Source organism: Numenius arquata, chromosome 12 (assembly GCF_964106895.1).
Source record: "Numenius arquata chromosome 12, bNumArq3.hap1.1, whole genome shotgun sequence".
In the NCBI taxonomy this organism is placed as follows: domain Eukaryota; kingdom Metazoa; phylum Chordata; class Aves; order Charadriiformes; family Scolopacidae; genus Numenius; species Numenius arquata.
The window spans coordinates 43,532,437-43,549,890 of NC_133587.1; the positions used below are offsets into that span (position 1 = coordinate 43,532,437).

At 43.8% G+C, this 17,454-nt stretch overlaps 1 protein-coding gene across 2 annotated transcripts in view; it reads right to left on the bottom strand.

The window, feature by feature from the left end:
* Window positions 1-17,454, bottom strand: part of MYL3 (myosin light chain 3) — a 39,726-nt gene that overhangs the window by 16,331 nt on the left and 5,941 nt on the right. For both annotated transcript variants that reach the window (XM_074156988.1, XM_074156990.1), the window contains exon 2: window positions 780-807. In XM_074156988.1, the coding sequence (XP_074013089.1) occupies window positions 780-807 (28 nt within the window). The remainder of the gene's footprint in view (window positions 1-779; window positions 808-17,454) is intronic.

Sequence of the window (17,454 nt, forward strand, 5' to 3'; positions counted from 1 at the left end):
CCTCTGAGTTATTTTTATTATTATTATTTTTCATCTGTTCTAATTTACCCATTTTCTGATACCATCTTTCATAGGCTCTACCAAGTTCTGCCATGTGTTTAAAGACTAAAGCAAAATTCTGCCAGATGTTTGACTCTATCTATCAATTACCCCTTTAAGTAAAAAGCAGACTGGCAGTTGAGGAAAAGAGGGGCAGCTGTAGTGGTTAATCCTCCCAGGACTTCATGCATGAGGTTTCAGACTCAGCTTCTTGTGCTGGGACAAGGGGTTCAGAAACTAGTGCTGATGTTCTGCTTTGAAAGGAAAAAAAAAATGCCATCACTGTCATTATTTGCTGGTTTCTGGAGAACTGTAACAAAACTGTGACACATTAAATTCTGATTGAATACAGGGAAAAGTTCTCAACAGCAGAGTTGTGAAAGGATTGATATTTTGTTAGCAGTTTTCTTAAAGAAAGAACCTATATTTGGACTGAGGTTTTGAGGGGGTTGGACTTTTTCTTTTTTGGTTTGTCTCTTTGATAAATGAGGCTGATGTTTTCTTGAATTAAATGAGTACATAATTTGCACGGTGCATGACTTTCCCCATTTTCTCTTGACCAATTCAACAAAGGACTTGGAGGAGGGACAGAGAAGGAGCAAAGCCATGACTTAAAAGTATGGGAGTCAAGTGCCTTCTCAGGGGAGCCCCAATACCACACCCGTGTCCACCCCAGCACTTGCCAGCACTTCCCAGTGATGGTATTTACTGTGCATAGAAGAAAAACTCATCTTCCTCACCTTCAATCTGATCAGGGGTGAATTCAACCTGGAAGAGACAAAGAATAAAAGCCAGATAAAAACATAAAACTGAAGCAAATAAGAAGAGAGCTGGGTTAGTCTCTGTGATGGTTCTGGGTGCTTGTGAGGTCCATGAAAAATATGGACTCATAAATCCAAGAAAATAATTTTATAGAGCCGATATAGATTCTTCTTCTTTCCTCCTCCACTTTCCCTATTCACCACTCCTACCTTTAGGACCTCCATCCCCACCACAAGGCTGCAGATTCCCTTTGTCCATTCCTCTGCTGCTCCTGTGTTCTTGCTGTAGTCTCTTTCCCTGTCCCAAGTGACTGCCCACCACTGATGTAACACCATGGTAAATCCCAGGCTACTTCACTGAAAGGGTTTTATCCATAGACAGATGGAGATCTACTCTCCTTAGTCTTTTCCAGCAGAAGAACTGGGTGGTATCAAGTGAATCAAGCTCAAAGAAAAGTGAAGGAAATGGTTCTTTGCTCTTACAGATGAGTTGTGGAAAGCTGCTCATGGGATGCTGTGGATATTCACAGCCCACGCGTGTGTAAAGGGTCACAGGACCACTCCCTGGAAAAGAAATCCATTTCTGTGTATTATAAAATGTACAGAAATACTTAGTTTAGGAATTCTCTCCCTGATGTTTAGGAGACTGTTTTGGAGGGATTTTTCCCTGTTCTTGTACCTTTTCCTAAAGCATGCTCTAATAACCACTGCTGTACTAAAGTGGACAACTCTGCCACCTGCTCTTGTTTTCTTACCACTTCCTACTTCCCCATTTCCAAAGTTTTAGCATTTTCCCACTCCCTATTTTTTCAGGGAACTGCCCTCTTGCAGCTCCAAAATCCCAACAGGCTGCTGCTGAGCTCAAAGGCAAAAGAAGGAAACACAATGTCAGAACATGAGGTCCGAGCTTCTGAATGAACAGGCACAGGTCAGCAATGTGAATTTACACCAGAATTTACATCTGCCTATCAGGAAAAACCAACAGGGTGGGTGTCTCTGCTGATAGGGGCATTCCTGCACTGCCCTTATGATGAACAGATAAATAAAGAGAAACCATATTTTGGTATGCATAAACATGCAAATGCATACATAGAAAGGCATATGCTTGGGACAGACCTAAACAGTACATGAATACACACCCTTGGAACCATTCGTCTGTGGATATATATGGCCCTTCTCCCCAACATATGTAAAACTCTACACATTTTTGTTCAGATTTTCCATTTGAAGCTGACCACCTCTCATTGCTCAGTATCATATTTTGTTCCTTGGTAGCAAAGCAGGCAAATGGAACCAAGGCATAGCAAGAACGTCAAATGCAAACTCCCTTTTTCCTTGTTTCAAGGTGAAATGCAAAATGACACATCCCTCCATCATCTACTTGGGGTTATCATAATATTAAAGAGTGTAGCTGTTGTAACTCCTTGGCTCTCCAGCCAGGATGGCTGTGAGATGGGAGAGCATGATGACACCAACCTCTTCACTCCAGCCAGGACTCGGTGGACAGCTTGCAGATGTTTTTCTGTCTCCAGACACCCAGAGTACCACAAGGAGCTTTAACATTCATAGCACAAAATGAGGGCAGAGAGAGACACCCCAAAACTCATGTTTCCTACCAGTACCCTGCCTATCTCTCCCTACCATGGTATTTCTGAGCATCTTCTGGCTTAGCAGAAGGAAGAACCAGAAAACATCTGGTGCACTTGGAAGGCAGAACTCAACACTAATCCTCCAATTGCTGAAAATCAGGCTGCTATTTTTGTGTCTGCCCTGTTCAATCCTTATCTGAACTAGCTCATTCAGAGGATTACCACTTTGTTTGCATTTCTCAGTCATGATTTACCTTGAATGAAATCCAATTAATAAAATAGTTACCTAAGTGTAAGCCAGGAGGCTGTCTGGAAGGAAGAATTCTATTTAAAGCATGCAAGAAAGGACTCCCCCAAAGAATAGCAATGCTCTTCCCTTTCCTAACACATGGAGGGGTCCAAACACATCTTTGTCATGGAGATTATAATTTTCTAGATTGGGTCCTATCCCAGATCTGCATACGTTGGTTTAATTAGAAATAAAGACCCATCAGGGGACACATTTATACAGGTGCATTGTCAGCAGCAGCCTTGTTGCCCAGTGTGTCTACTTATATCAGACTTTGAGAATTTGACTGAGGCTAATTGCATATTGAGTTTATCCAAGCATCAATAACCAGTGTGGGTGAAATAAGGCCAGAGCTGCTGGCAACTCATGTTTAAATCCTGATGATGGATTGTTCTCGGGGAAGAATTCTTCTCAGCTACACTTAGATGTAGACATCCAGATGTGTCAGCGATTCCACATTTACTTTATACCAGAAGAAGGGCACAGGCACTTCTAGCATGTAATTTGACTTGTTTTAGGTCTACCCTTGAGGAGATGATGAGTTTTTCTTTCCTTTTCACTAAGTAGATCAATCAATTCTACAACAACAATAAAAAGAATGTGGGTGACTAGCACAGATGTAGAGGTCCTTTTCTAGTGAGTCCCACCCAGAAAGCATGAACTAACCCTTTGGCAAACTGCAGGCCAGGAGAAACCATGCCAGAGCGAAAAAGGATGACTGTAAATTCCCACGGCTGGATCAAAGGGAAGGTCTGACCTGAAGGACTGAGTGTGCTTCACCTCAAATCATGGCCCGTATAAAAACACCACCCAGAGATGGAGAACCATGTGTGACAACTGGGAAGGCAATGGCAGACGTTTTGACCAACCCTACCACCCAGGCATGAATTCCTCTTGGGAAAGCTGAAGAGATGTGTGGGTCGTGACTGCTGTTATTTTCTCCCCTCTCAGCATATACCACCATGGAGTTGGCGGGAAAGACGAGTCATCATTCACCCAGCCACAAGGTATCATTGAAGATGGATGGAATGAACTTTGGGCTATATTTAGTTTGAAGATGGCTGGGTTTTGGTTTCCCTCTCCCTCTGAGTGGCATGGAGCACCAAAACCAAAGCCATCTCCATGCAGCAAGAACAAGGGTGAAGTTGTCCATGAGGACAGAGGGTCACTGCCCCAGAGACGCCAGGCAGGAGGGATCCAGAGGACAGACTGTAAAAAAGGGGTCAGGCTAAGGTGAAAAGTGGGCAAACGAGTCACAATGCATTGCAGCCACAGAAAGTGACACACACCCATGCTTTGAGGCAGCTCTGCTTCTGCTGCTCTACTACAACGAGCATCCAAGGGAGGGAAAACCCCTAGTGGTGTCTCTGATGTCCAAGCCCACCCCTGCCCCCAGGCACTTCCACCAGCATCACCCCCACACTTCCCTGAGCTCAGTGAGCAGAGCAGCCCTCATCGCCCAAAGCTGGAGGCTGCAAAACCTACTCACAGGCTTGATGTGAATTTGCTTTCCCAGATGCAACTTTACATTCTCCAGTTGCTTGGAAGTAGATGAGGATGATTTCCCTCGGGGTTTTGTTTGTTTGTTTGTTTGTTTGTTTGTATTAAATCTACTGGCACTTCAGAAGATTTTAGTTTCCCCTGGCATTTTTTCTGTCGGCAACTGAGTTTTTAAAGCAAGGACATTCCTCTAAGTGTCAAGCACCCACAGCACCAAGGCTCGCAGTGGTGGTATTTGCTACAAACCCATATGAGGGATAGAGCTGTTGACTGCTCATCTCGTTCCATTCCTCTCCTGCCCTGATGGGTGGACTGTGCTGTGTGTTCTTTGAAGACAACAGACGCCTGAATGAAAATCTTTCCATACCACAAAGGAAACGTTATGCCAACTGTCCTACTGTTTTAACAACCTTGGTTTTAGGGTATCGTCACCTGGTCACCAGTGGCGTCAGCTGGAGCCCTAATGTTACTGTCCTCTTTGCTTAAACAATGCCATTGAGCTGATTTTGTCCCAGAGACACCAGGAGGATGCAGGCACCCCTTGGCGCTGTTAACGTCATTCACAGCTTCATATCGCAGGGGTTTTTTTTTTCTAAACCCATAGTATCGCAACCAAGCACATAGCTCTGTGCATGATAAGTCAGACATAACTCAGTCTGAAATAAGTCCTAGAAATAAAACTGTTGCTAATCAGCAGGCAAAAGGTTATCTGGGGAGAAGCATTTAGACAACGCAAGCAAGGAGCCCCTCCTGAAAAGAAACAATATTCTTCATGTTTCATAGTATTCTGAGGAATCCTAATACAAAGAGCCAGGTTTTCACTTAGCCATGGCAGGGCTAGTTTTGGAGAAGAAGACGGGTGGGTTTTTTTTTTTATTGTGCTCTTGGGAGACTGATTTAGGAGGCAGAAATGCAGCAGATGGAAAGAGGCCCAGAAGGCCATCAAGATCAGTATCATTGTGTTGAGGTTACATTTGTATTTCACAAGCCTGTGGCTTTTTCCACTAAGACCTTTTAAAGCCTATTAATACACATCCTTCCCATCATCCCCTCTCCCATCACTTTTTGCGTAGAGCAATTATAAGGTACACAAACTCCTCCACTGCCCATGGGCAAACCTTGACACTTGGCCAAACCTCATACAACTCCTTACTGATCTTTGATGGTCACTCCTGATCTCTCATCTCCTCTACCTTCTGAAACTCTTTTGGTACATCTACCTTTAGCTCCCAGGGTTGCCCTAAGGATTTTCCTCATTATTTCTACTCAGCTCATGGTCTAATGGGAGAGAAGGCACAGTACAGCATACAGGCACTTGACTAATATATGAACTGTGACACACGACAGCACAAGATGTTCCACCTGGTCTTCATGGGGAACAACTAAAGTACAATGAACATTTTGCAGAATGGAAACCTAACCATAAAACTCTACTGATACTCTATGTTTTGACTTCTGTGTTTGGTCCCCAATGTTTTCAGAAGAAAATTTATTTCAAATTAGTCTGAAATGACAGGTCATTTTGGAATGGTAGAAAATAGGTTGTTTGGGAGTCAAAAGGAGAACTGAATTGTTGACCTCTTACAATACCTAACTATACTGGTAATGAAAATGAGGTGAAAATAGAAACCAACCATTATTTTCAGCTGAATTGGCAAAGCCTTTCATTAAAAGGATCAGGAAAATGAGGCAAAGTCTTTGCCAAGGTCATGCAGAAGGTGCTGCTACATAAGGAAATACGCAAGTACTTTTTTCTCCAGCCTGCACTCTTTTCCACCAGAAGATGGTCACCTTGAGTCTTTCTTTTATCTGGGTTTCCTGAGAGTGTTTTTCCCAACTGCGCTTTTCCAAGTCTGGTAGTAGCCTATAAATTCATAGCTCCCTTTCTCAGATGGGGAATATTTTGCCACAACTTTCTGGAGTGCAAAGGGAAATTCCAGAGCCTTGACAGGAGAATGACGCAGCCAGGTTGGAGAACTGAGACAGCTTCTGGCAATGGCCAGCACCAGAAATATAAAACACTTTGTAGACCGACTGTTCTCCCTGTAGCAACATGGTTTTTGGATTCTCCAACCATTTATTGATGGCTGGCTTTCTGCCTTCTCTGCCACTCCCCCCTTCACCAGCTTCACCAGCAGATGTTTGTTCAGATGTTTGCAACCATGGAAGAAATTATAAAACCTAAAAAATACCCGCTATTAAGTTCTGGAGGGGAGCCTGGGGTGTAGGAGAGGTCAGACGTTGCCTGTACTGTCTGCTTGAAGTAGACACTAGCACATGAGTTGGGTCTCCGATGGAGAAGAGAAGAAGCTGAAGGGTACAACTTGTGGACAACACTGCAACACTTTCTGGGGGCTTCAGGCCTTCAAACCTCCTGGTAAGTGGGTGCTAAGAAGGAAGAAGGTCCATGTCTCAATCCACTTGCATGGGGAAAGGGGGACTTCACCATTCCACACATAATTATGGGACGGCATTGCACTTGTGCCCCTTGCAATAAGATTGTTTTACGATGGAAGGTCTCAAAAAGGACAGGAAAAATTTGTCATCAAATAACATATATGGTGGGTACGATATGTTAGAAAGTACCCAGAAAAAGTGAAAAGCTTCTGTATTTAATTTGGTAAACAGTTTAAAGTAAGGAGGAAAAAATGAGGCATTAATATTAATATTATTAGCATTATTTCACTATTATTTTGACATAAAATCCTTTCCCTTTGTCTTGCATTTCCAAAATCAAATGTTTTTTCTTGTAAATAATGACACCTTTTTCTTAGTCTTTTTTTTTAAAATTTTAAATTAAAATATTTTAAATTGAAATTGCATATTTCGTGTAAAATTGACTTAAAGAATCCAACTCCCTCACATTAGATCACTCCAAACCCTACCAAAACTATTTTTTGGGGTTGAACAAATCCATTTCAAGTTGCCAAAAGAGCATTCTTGTGGCTTTTTTTTGTGTGTTGCTGGAACCTCCTCCTGAAAATTCAAGCTGGTTTCTTCTGATATTTTAATTTTCCTAGCAAACCTAAGAACAACGACCCTTTGCTGAACTAATTTTGCTCTCAGATGACACAGTTGTGCAACTCCTCTAGGTTGCTGATTGACTTGCCGGCCATGCTAGTAGTGAATGAGACCATATGAGGCATTTAGTTGGCCTAAGTGAAATAAGTTTGATGGGTCTCAGGCAAGATGTAGCAGAAAGGTGTCTGTAAAGCAAAAGTCTCCTGGAAGCAAAGGAGTTGTTTTTTGGATGTGGAGGCTGAAGCTCTTGCTCATACACAGCAAAGTCCCCCGATATCTTGGCAAAGTACCTCCAGCAGCAGCACCAGCCACCACAATCATCTATTATGGTTTTCTTCCTCCAAGGTCTAGTATGAGCTTAAGTGCCCTGGGTAGAAAATACTAAGGTTTTCCCAGAGATATCCTGACACAACTCCATACTGTGCAACATGATGCAAACATCATAGAATTATAGGATCATAGAATTGTCTGGGTTGGAAGGGACCTTTCAGATCATCAAGTCCAGCCATCAACGTAACACTGACAAAAGCCATCTCCAAATCATATCTCTAAGCACTATATCTACTCAGCTTTTAAATATCTTTCTCCCAACTCTGTGCTAAAGGTGGTGTTTTTCTCCATCATGGGCATTGCAGCCATCACCACCCCAAGCCCTCCCAGGGATGGGATGATGCCAACCACCAGCCCCCAGCAAATGCAGTCCATCCTCATGCTCTTGCAACTCCTGCAGAATCAAACAGTAGCCGAACCCCCTGAAAATGTCACATCCCTTGCCCTGCAACTTTCTTGAAAAAAGAACAGGATTAAGCTGCCAAAGAGTCACTGCGATAACGTGCTGGTGACAGAGAGAGCTCTGCTTTTGTTCCACAAAGCTGGCAGGCACAGCACACATGATGCTCCCAAAATAATCACACTGTGACCCAGCCACAGTTTCAAATGGGCCAAAACTTTCCCGTAGCAAATCCATGAGCACAAACTAATATCTGCCGCACTTCGTACTCTGGGGCTTGGTTTTGGTTGTTTTAATTTTTTTTAAAATTATTTTCCGAAGCAGGACATTATTCATTGTGAGCTGAAAAACAACGTGCTCTGATCTCACTATGTAACCGCAGCCGTACTGGATGTTCCTGCCCATCCCCAGCATCACCAGGGAGCTTAAATCCGAAAAGCTGAGCCCCAGCTGGGAGGTTGGTCAAGAGGATGGAAATTTTAATTCCTCCCCCTTTTTATCAAAATTTCAAATTCCAATGGAAGAAAATAAAGAAGGAGAAACACTTTCCCCCTCCCTGCCACCACCAGTTTTTCCTTTCTGTTCAGCCTCCTGGGGTCCTTTACTTGATTTAGAGGTTTATTTATTTACGTAGAAAGAAGCCAAATCTGAAGTTTCCTATAACCGCAATTGGAGCTGACGTTTCAGAGTTTTGTTTTGGGTTTTTTTTCGGTCCACTTACAACGGTGTCAATGTCCAAAACCCGACCGTATTAACAAGTGTTCTGACCCGTGACGGTTTTCTCCAGGCTTTGCAGCGGAGCCTGCAAGGTGACACCGAAAAACAAGTTTCTCCTGAGACCCATGAGGTCTGTTCACGTCCCACAGCCTCAGTCCCCAACGTCCTTTCGTGCTCCTCACAGCCAGCTCCTGTCATCGTATGCAAGGATGTTGGGGGCAGATTCAGTCACCATGTTTATGAAGTGCTGTTACCAAAGAGTATGGCATTCCGTGACATTTCATTCCTAGACAGAGGGGGGTGCATTTTGGGGGGTGTTTCTTTTTGCAACCATTAAATCAAAGACAGAGAACATTTTTACCCCCTGCCAGGATGTCACTGTTACCTACTAGCTGGCACTAACCACATGCACCGAAAAGTTTGAGCTATGTTCCTTTACCAATATTTTATCTTTTTTTTTGTTCTTCTTTTTGTTTTTTTTAAATCTTTTTTCTTCCCCCCCAAGTGCTCAACAGTTATTGTTAGGCTGTTCTTATTAGCTAGATTCTCAATAATGCCTTTTTTTATTTCCTTGCTCCCCGTTGCTGTTTTTTTTAAGGCTGGGTGGGTTATAAACCACTTTGTTTTTCTAAGATCGTTCACAGGAGCAGCCTTCTCGCAGGAGATTTTTTCAGCCGCCTCTGCCCGGTGGCTGCAATGTTCCACTACTTCCCAGAAAACACAATCAATGGATTGTCACTGTTTCTATTCTGGGCTCTGGATGCGTAAGTTTACTGGAGCAGAGCAGTTTTTGCAGGCTGGAGGCTGGGTTGGCTCCAGCCAGGTTGGGGGCTGAGTGCCACCTACCTTCCCGGCATGATCCCGGCAGAATGAGCTGTGGGGTTGGGCTCTCCTGCACCTGTTGGAGGGCTGGGAAGGGGGACACTGGTCCCCGAGCTGGCCATGCAGGCAACTTGCATGGGGATGGTGTGTGCTAACACATGCATTGGGGCATTTGGATAAAGAAAAACTTCACGGGGGTATGCATGGGTGTAAATCTTTGCTCATCTATTTATATGTCTGCATATATAAGTGTATTAATTCATATGTGCATATCAATATACATAAATGCACACTTACATTTCTTCGTTACATACATCTCTATGCACCATGCACATACTATATTTATATATATATATTTTTATATATATATATATCTCATAGAATCATACAATGGTTTGGGTTGGAAGGGACCTTAAAGATCATTGAGTTCCAACCCCCCTGCCATGGGCAGGGACACCTCCCACCAGACCAGGTTGCTCAAAGCCCCATCCAGCCTGCTCTTGAACACCTTCAGGGACGTGGCAGCCACAGCTTCTCTGGGCAACCTGTTCCAGTGTCTCACCACCCTCACAGCAAAGAACTTCTTCCTAATATATATTGTATGGACAACTCACATTGACAACACGGTAACCCCCAAAACAGCCAGAGAAACCAGAAGTGAGAGAAGATGGTTTATAAAGGACCAGGATAAATCTACACTGATCCTTTTAAATCTAGAGGATACGATCCTTTGGATCTAGAGCACAGATCTTTGGAAAAGTAAGATACAGGTATTCAGCTAGGATAAATCCCCATTGGTGCATGCGTGACTGGAGGGGGCTCTGCTGATTAACCCCCCTGCTGGGAATCAGTCCATGTCATGGACAGCATTCATGAGCAAAAGCCACTAAAGCTCTCCTGATCCCCGTTTTTAGTGGCAGCAACATCCGATTCCCTGGCTATGGCTGGGATTCCGGGAAGCAGCTATCATCTCATCAAAGCTGACCGCACACCCTGAGCATAGCACGATGATTTCAGTTCAAAGTTAGTTGAGTCCCTCTTCTCCCTGTCTGCTTTTTTTAGGATTCAGATGGCAGATAGCACAGGGGAGTGAACAATGCTACATCAGATGCATGCATACTATGAGACATGAAATTAAACTCAAGAAAGGAATTTGCTTAGGAAGGAAAAAAAACCAACATTCTGGAGATTTTATTGGCATTTCCCCTTTACTATTATTACATCCATTTCCTTGTCCATATTTCTTTCCACTTCTTTACGCTGGCTAGAATAGGATAATTTTATACATATATATATATATTATTGAAATATTGTTGGGAAATATAGTTTGACGTTGTTGTTGTTTTTGTTGTTGCTGGTGTTTTTGCTTTGTTGTTGTTGTTTTTAATAATACCTGGGCTTTAACCAATCCTTTTGCCACTTGTAAATCTAACAACAAAGCCTAAGCAGCTGATCAGTCTTTGGGCTGGCAAGGAAAGAAGATGGAGGTGAACGAGCTCACTCTTAGTCTAATGTCAGAAAACCCCATAGATTGAGACCGTTCAGAGCCACTAGAGCTTCAGGAGGGGCTGGGGTGCTTTGACACCCAAAGTCCCCAGCCTGTGCAGTGAGGGGGACAAGACTGGAGCCACGTGCATGGAGAGCAAGGGCTCTTCCCATGCTCCTGCTTTTGGTGCAGAGCTAACTGGTTACCCCACTTTTAGCCGGTAGTCACTGCATTCCTCTGCCTGAAAATCAGTGTAGATTAACTCTGCCTTTTTCTGCTGCCAAGGGGAACTGCTTCGTAGTAGCTTTTTAGATATTTATATCAGTCCTACTCCTCTAACACATCAAAACCTTTCATGAAAGCCCATCTCAGAGCTATAATTGTCGCTGTCCCCATTTTGCTGCTGGAGCATGTAAGTGCAGAGATAGGTCTTTGCCCAAGGTGACTGCTCCCAAGGTTACAGTTTGGGGGTGGCACAGTGAAGATGAAGGACTCTCTCACTTGGGAATGCTTTTCATATGAAAATGCATTGCCCTGGGCCAACATAGCAAGGACGTCGTGACTCCAGCCTGGAGTACTGCATCCAGCTCTGGAGCCCCCAACATCAGAAGGACATGGAACTGTTGGAGCAAGTCCAGAGGAGGCCATGAAGATGATCAGGGGGCTGGAGCCCCTCTGCTGTGAGGACAGGCTGAGAGAGTTGGAGTTATTCAGCCTGGAGAAGAAAAAGCTCTGGGGAGACCTTAGAGCCCCTTCCAGTACCTGAAGGGCGCCTGCAAGAAAGCTGAAGAGGGACTTTTTACAAGGGCACGTAGTGATAGGCCGAGGGGTAATGGCTTCAAACTGAAAGAGGGGAGATTTAGATTAGATACCAGGCAGAAATTTTTTATTATGCGGGTGGTGAGGCACTGGAACAGGTTGCCCAGAGAAGCTGTGGATGCTCCATCCCTGGAGGTGTTCAAGAGCAGGGTGGATGGGGCTTTGAGCAACCTGGTCTAGTGGAAGATATCCCTGCTTATGGCAGTGGATTTGGAACTGGATGATCTTTAAAGTCCTTTCCAACCCAAACTATTGTATGATTACATGATTCTATGTTTGGTAACCAGCGTTGGGAAGGGATGCGATGCAGGACCAGGGGGGAAGGCAGCACATCATCATCTGGCTCTCAGTCCGGCATCCAACTCACTACATATGTGGCTCTGCTCCATGCAGGAAACACCCACTAACATCTTTTTTCCATCCTGTCAGGACAGACACCATGGAAAAGTGAACCCAGGCACCTCTGTCCAAGCATTAACGTCTTTGCAAAAATTAGGGGAAACTCAAAGTTTCTGCTTCTATTAAGAACCAATGGTCCTCCCCGCCCCCTTCCCTCCTATAGCTACTCTCAACATTTTTTCCCCTTCTCCAAGTTAAGTTTTAACTGGTTTACAAGAGAAATAATCTATCATCTCTACGGTCCAGCTTTCCAGCAACTTGGGAAAAGTTAGCACTTTGGCCAGGGCCTTCTGCATGCTCTGAGCTGTGCATTTAATTTAAATTTAATAGTTATTGCACGTTACACAAATGGCGATTAAAACCATATTGATCGAGGTTTAGCAGCTATGTGAAAAATGCAGTTCTTATTACAGAGCTGCTCCATATCCAGAGTGTGCTTTTAATAACTCCCTGCTCATCAAGGGGCAGATGGGAGAGAGGAAAAGGAAAAGGCAAGGCTGTGAGGCACCGGCTGGAGGGACAATGCTGAGGCTGAGGGTCAGGTAGCTCTCACTCACTTCCCACCTTGGGCACCTACATCCATAGCATGAGATCTCCACACTAATATTTTGCTTACTTGCCTGTCTATAAATCAAAGGAAAACCTACCTCACACACAGCTGTAGACATGCAGACAAGCCTACAGAGGCTACATCCACACCACGGGCTGGAGAAGCAGACAAACATGTTGGCTGAGACCTCAGAAGATAAATTTCCATGGCAGGTTGCATTGCCGTAAGGGCTTTCTAGGTCAGGACCTGCTGCAGAGCCACTTGAAAACCCCACAATCTGTCAAAACAGGGCTTTTTTGTTATTCTCTCATCCCTCCCCCCACTTTTCAAAAAGCAGCAAAGTTCATTCGGTGGCAAAGTAGATATAAACAACTTCTTGTATCCTAGTTTGTCTGGATAATGACTGAAAAGAGAAAAGGAACCAGGAAAATCATAACTGCATTTAAATCACTCTGCTGAGAGCAACGCAAACCCTTTCCAACCAACTCTTTGCTTTTGCACCATTCTTTGCTTTGCATAATTTTTGTGCCTTATGCAGAAGGAAAAAGCAGGCTGGGAAATACTGTCAGGACAAGGGGTGTACAAATATCAGGGGAGACAGATAAAAATGTGAAACATGCAGAAGTACGAGGGGAAATGTAGAGGGAGACGGAAAAAAACCCCAATCCTAGACACATTTGCAGAAAATCTTACTTTTGATGATTTCAAATGGCTCAGTAACTCTGGGCTACCCTTGAGCAGCATTTACCCAGTTGCCACAGCCTTTTCTTCTGCATTAGGGAAATAAAGTTAACAACATTTAAGACCCTCTACAGAAATCATCTCTTTTCTATGAGAGACTAAGGAAAGTCACGTTCAGAAACTCCTGCTGTGCTCCTGCCTCTCTGCAATCCAGATACAGACTCAGAAAGCTGCACATTTTTGCTTTAAATGCTCCGAGGCCTGAGGATTCAGTAATACCGCAACTCTGACTTATTTCAAATAAAAAAGAGCATATGAAACTTGACAAGTTTTCATCTCTACATCCCTCAGACCAAGCTGAGCTGTTCCTAGGTTTTGTTTTGTACGTCCCAGTGCCACAGACATCAGACATTGCAGAAAAGCTATTTTTTGGCAGCTGCGTAACAAAGACTTGGAAGAGGAAACTGCCCAGAAAAAAGAAATTTTTTTTTTTTAAAAAAATCATACTACTATGTATTTTAGGGTGTCACTGAGCAATTTCCAAATTTTGGGGGAAAAAGTCATTTCGATTAAGAATGAAAACAGATTTGGGTTTTGTGTTCTACTTGATGACAGTTTTAGCTGGAAATGAGGGAGAAAAATTGTTCCAGATTAATAAAAATGTTCTCTTTTGCCCAAATTGAAGTAATTTCAACCATTAAAATTTTCTGGGTATTTTTTTATGTAAAAAGGAAAGGACCCTCCGAAATTAATAGCTGCTTCAGATAAAAAAAAAATCTAAGCAGGGAATTAATTAAGAAAAGCTGAAACTGGTAATTTTCTTTATCCTTTTCAGATTTATTTTTTGAAAACCCTTTGCAAAATCTGTCTTTATTTGCAAAATATTCTGGTACCACCAAACTGCACTTTTCAAGTCTCCCCAGAAAACATTTTTACGAGAAACGTCACTCAGCTCGGCGAACAAGAGAGATATACAAAGATAGCCAGACTTTCATTGGCCCAGAAAATACATCTGGAAAGCTCCTTCGATTTCCAGTGCTATTAGGTTTTGGCCCAAAGAATGAGTGGAATATCCCACAAAGAAACCCTTTTGCTGTGATTTAATGTGTGTTTGCTCAACATCTTACTATTTCTTCGCTGTTCTGCATCCTGCTCTTCATCTCTTGGGGATCATCTCTTTGGGGACATCTCCAGCCCCAAGGACTCAAGTCACCCCACATCCCCTCTTCAGATGGGATCAAGGGATTTGATTTCACTGGGTCAAGGACACGGGTTGTTTCCTAATGCTGAAATTCCCTTTACACTTTCAGGCACTGATTCATTTCTGTCAAGCAAGCTGCCAAATTCATGTCAACCTGGAGCCATCTGCTCCAAAGGGAGGGACAGGAGGGACAAAGGTCCTCTCTCCGCTATTAAAATCTGCTCCACAATGGCCAGCCAGGCTGGCAATGTCCTGTGCTTCCAGAGTGACATGGATTGTGATACATAAAGGAGAGAATAAAAGAGCAGAGCTGCCTTTAGAAGTGTGCTATGGCAGCGTGGCATTTTAATTATGCTTATCTCTGGGGTCCATCCAGAAGCACTGAAGCAAATTGCTCATGGGGCTTTATAAACATGACCATCACCTGTTTTTAATGCGCAAGGCAGCACGTCTCAGCCACCAACCCCTGAGAAATACCTGTGGTAGCTGCGTAGAACAACCTCTCACAGGTGAGGAGGCTTTGGAGAGGGGAAGAGACTGTGTTGACAGCCCTGACAGCATCCTCCAGCTGAGCTTCCCCTCCCTGTGCACATTTGTGTGTGTGCGATGTGTAATGTCAAACCTCTGCAACTTCTTTTGCATAGAGAGCATGAGGCAGGGTAGGAGAAAGCCTCATTTATGGAGGAAAAGTGTCCCGTCTCAGACTTTAGTTTTCCTGAATTGGGCTGGGAATCCCTCCAGGGAGGATGATCCTCTTCCAGTTCCCACCCAAAGCGAATTCTCCACACTATGATCTGAAATCCTCAGCTAGGAAGGACCATAGGCTACTGAGGTTGGATTTCCCCCAGCTTTGAGGGATGATGGATGGGGAGTGTGCAAGATTTTCTTTCAGACGTGGTAGAGATTGCTCAGGTTCAGGATCCTACAGACCTGTTCTCTTCCATGGCCAGTCCAGAGCCAGAATTTTGGAGTAGGTCCATCATTTCTTTTACAGCAGGGCCTCGGGCAGAACCGCTAAGACTCAGCAGCCAATATCTGTACTGTGGAAAAGTCCCCAGACTGGTAGAAATCCAAACCAGTGGAGCTGTGCAGCACCGTACAAACCAGATAGTTTTACTGGCTCTCATCCAGGCACAGTCCAGCTCTGGCAGTGTTCTCCAGGTGAGCACCGAGTTTTTGCAGTTCTCGTTAGCTGGTGAGCTGCCAGCGCTCTTCACTGCATCCAAATCATGGTTTGAGTGACCCTACTCTTCAGCGAACCCTCTTCTCTACCACTGCTTTATTCGATCTATCTTAGATGCTCATCTTCAGGTGAAATAAACGAACTTCTGAAAGACCCTGTTTCTCTTTAGCAACTGTATTGGGAGCCTGAAGTGATTAGCTCAGCCTTGGATATCTAACTTGTAGATGCCTGAACTAAAGCAGGTGAATCCCACTCTTTTTTCTTCCTTTTTTTCTCTCTCATCAGGCCCGAAATGCTTTTCCCTGACCAAGATCTTTGGCCTCAGTAGAGCTCATCTGGGTCAAAATCTGTGTATAGGATGTGAGACTGGATGATTAAAAAGCTTTAAGCTCTATAAAACAAGTACTCGCCCCACTCAGTGACATGGAATGTTAATAGATCAAGCAGGAGCCTTTGGCTTTCTTCAGTCATCCTCCTATTTCTATTTGGTGCAGGCTGAGCAGGGAAGAGGACCCTGGTTATCCTGGTTGTTCAAACTAAATGGAATTTCACCTATTTTATTATTTTCTGATTCTTCTCGTGTGCCCATCCCAAGCGTATCAGGGCACTTTGGTTCAGTCACTCTGTAGTGCAAGAGGGCAGTGGGTCGCATGTTAACTAGTTGGGTAAACGTTTTAATAATGCAATCTAGTGACTTTCTGCGTTTACCTGGATATTCTACTAAGACCCTGTGCTTGAGATAAGAACTCAAACTTGTGCAGCCATAGGTTTCAGGATGGAGCTCTTTTTTCTTCACTATAACCAGCTGAGACAGACATCCCGTCTAAGCTAAATGTCTAGGTTCCCTCCCTAGAAGCCAGACTGGGCCTTTTCCACTTTAAAATAAAGATTTAACCCATCCAAAGAAAAATATCTGGTATTCAAAATAGACGGCATCTGAAATCTTCCTCTGGAGTTACAGGAGTTTGTACCATTATTATGCTGAAAAGGGAGTTGTTGCTATGCATCTGAAGACAGTCTGCTACGTCAATGTAATTTTTGAGCACATTTGTCGGAGGCATTTGTCACCCACTAAACTAAAAATAAATCACAAGAAGCTCACAAAAGTTCTCACACCTTGCCCGAGCACTGGTCCATAGCAAGAACGGTGAGTCAGAGGCAAATCCCATAAAAAAAGCCAAAGGAAAAATTTCCTACTGACTCCCATGAGCTTGCAATGGGGTCTATGGGGTCTCTTGTCTTTGCGAAACTTTTAGTCATTTTTGCCTGGGGCCTCCTCACTACTCAAATTTCTCTGTGCTTGAAAAGCTCAGGAAGAAACCACTGAGAGCAAGAGGCCCAGCATGGGCTCAGTTTAGCCTGGCAGGTGTCTGCCCACTTCAGAAACCTTCGAATACGTGAGCACAGAGGGGAAATTGCTCTCTAAAAGTATTTCTGCTGAGATGCACTGTAGGCCAATAATAATAACGGTGATGACAATGGGAATATGTAGCACCTGGAAGGAATGAAACCCAGGGAAAAAATGCAGAGAGAAAGATGAGAGGGTGCTGGGATGTTGAACACATATGGTGGCCACCTTGAGCTGTCTTGATGCCTGATCTTGGAGGCTCAGGTATACACATGTAAAGAGTTCCCACATCATTCTCAAAGAAGACTTGGCCAAACTC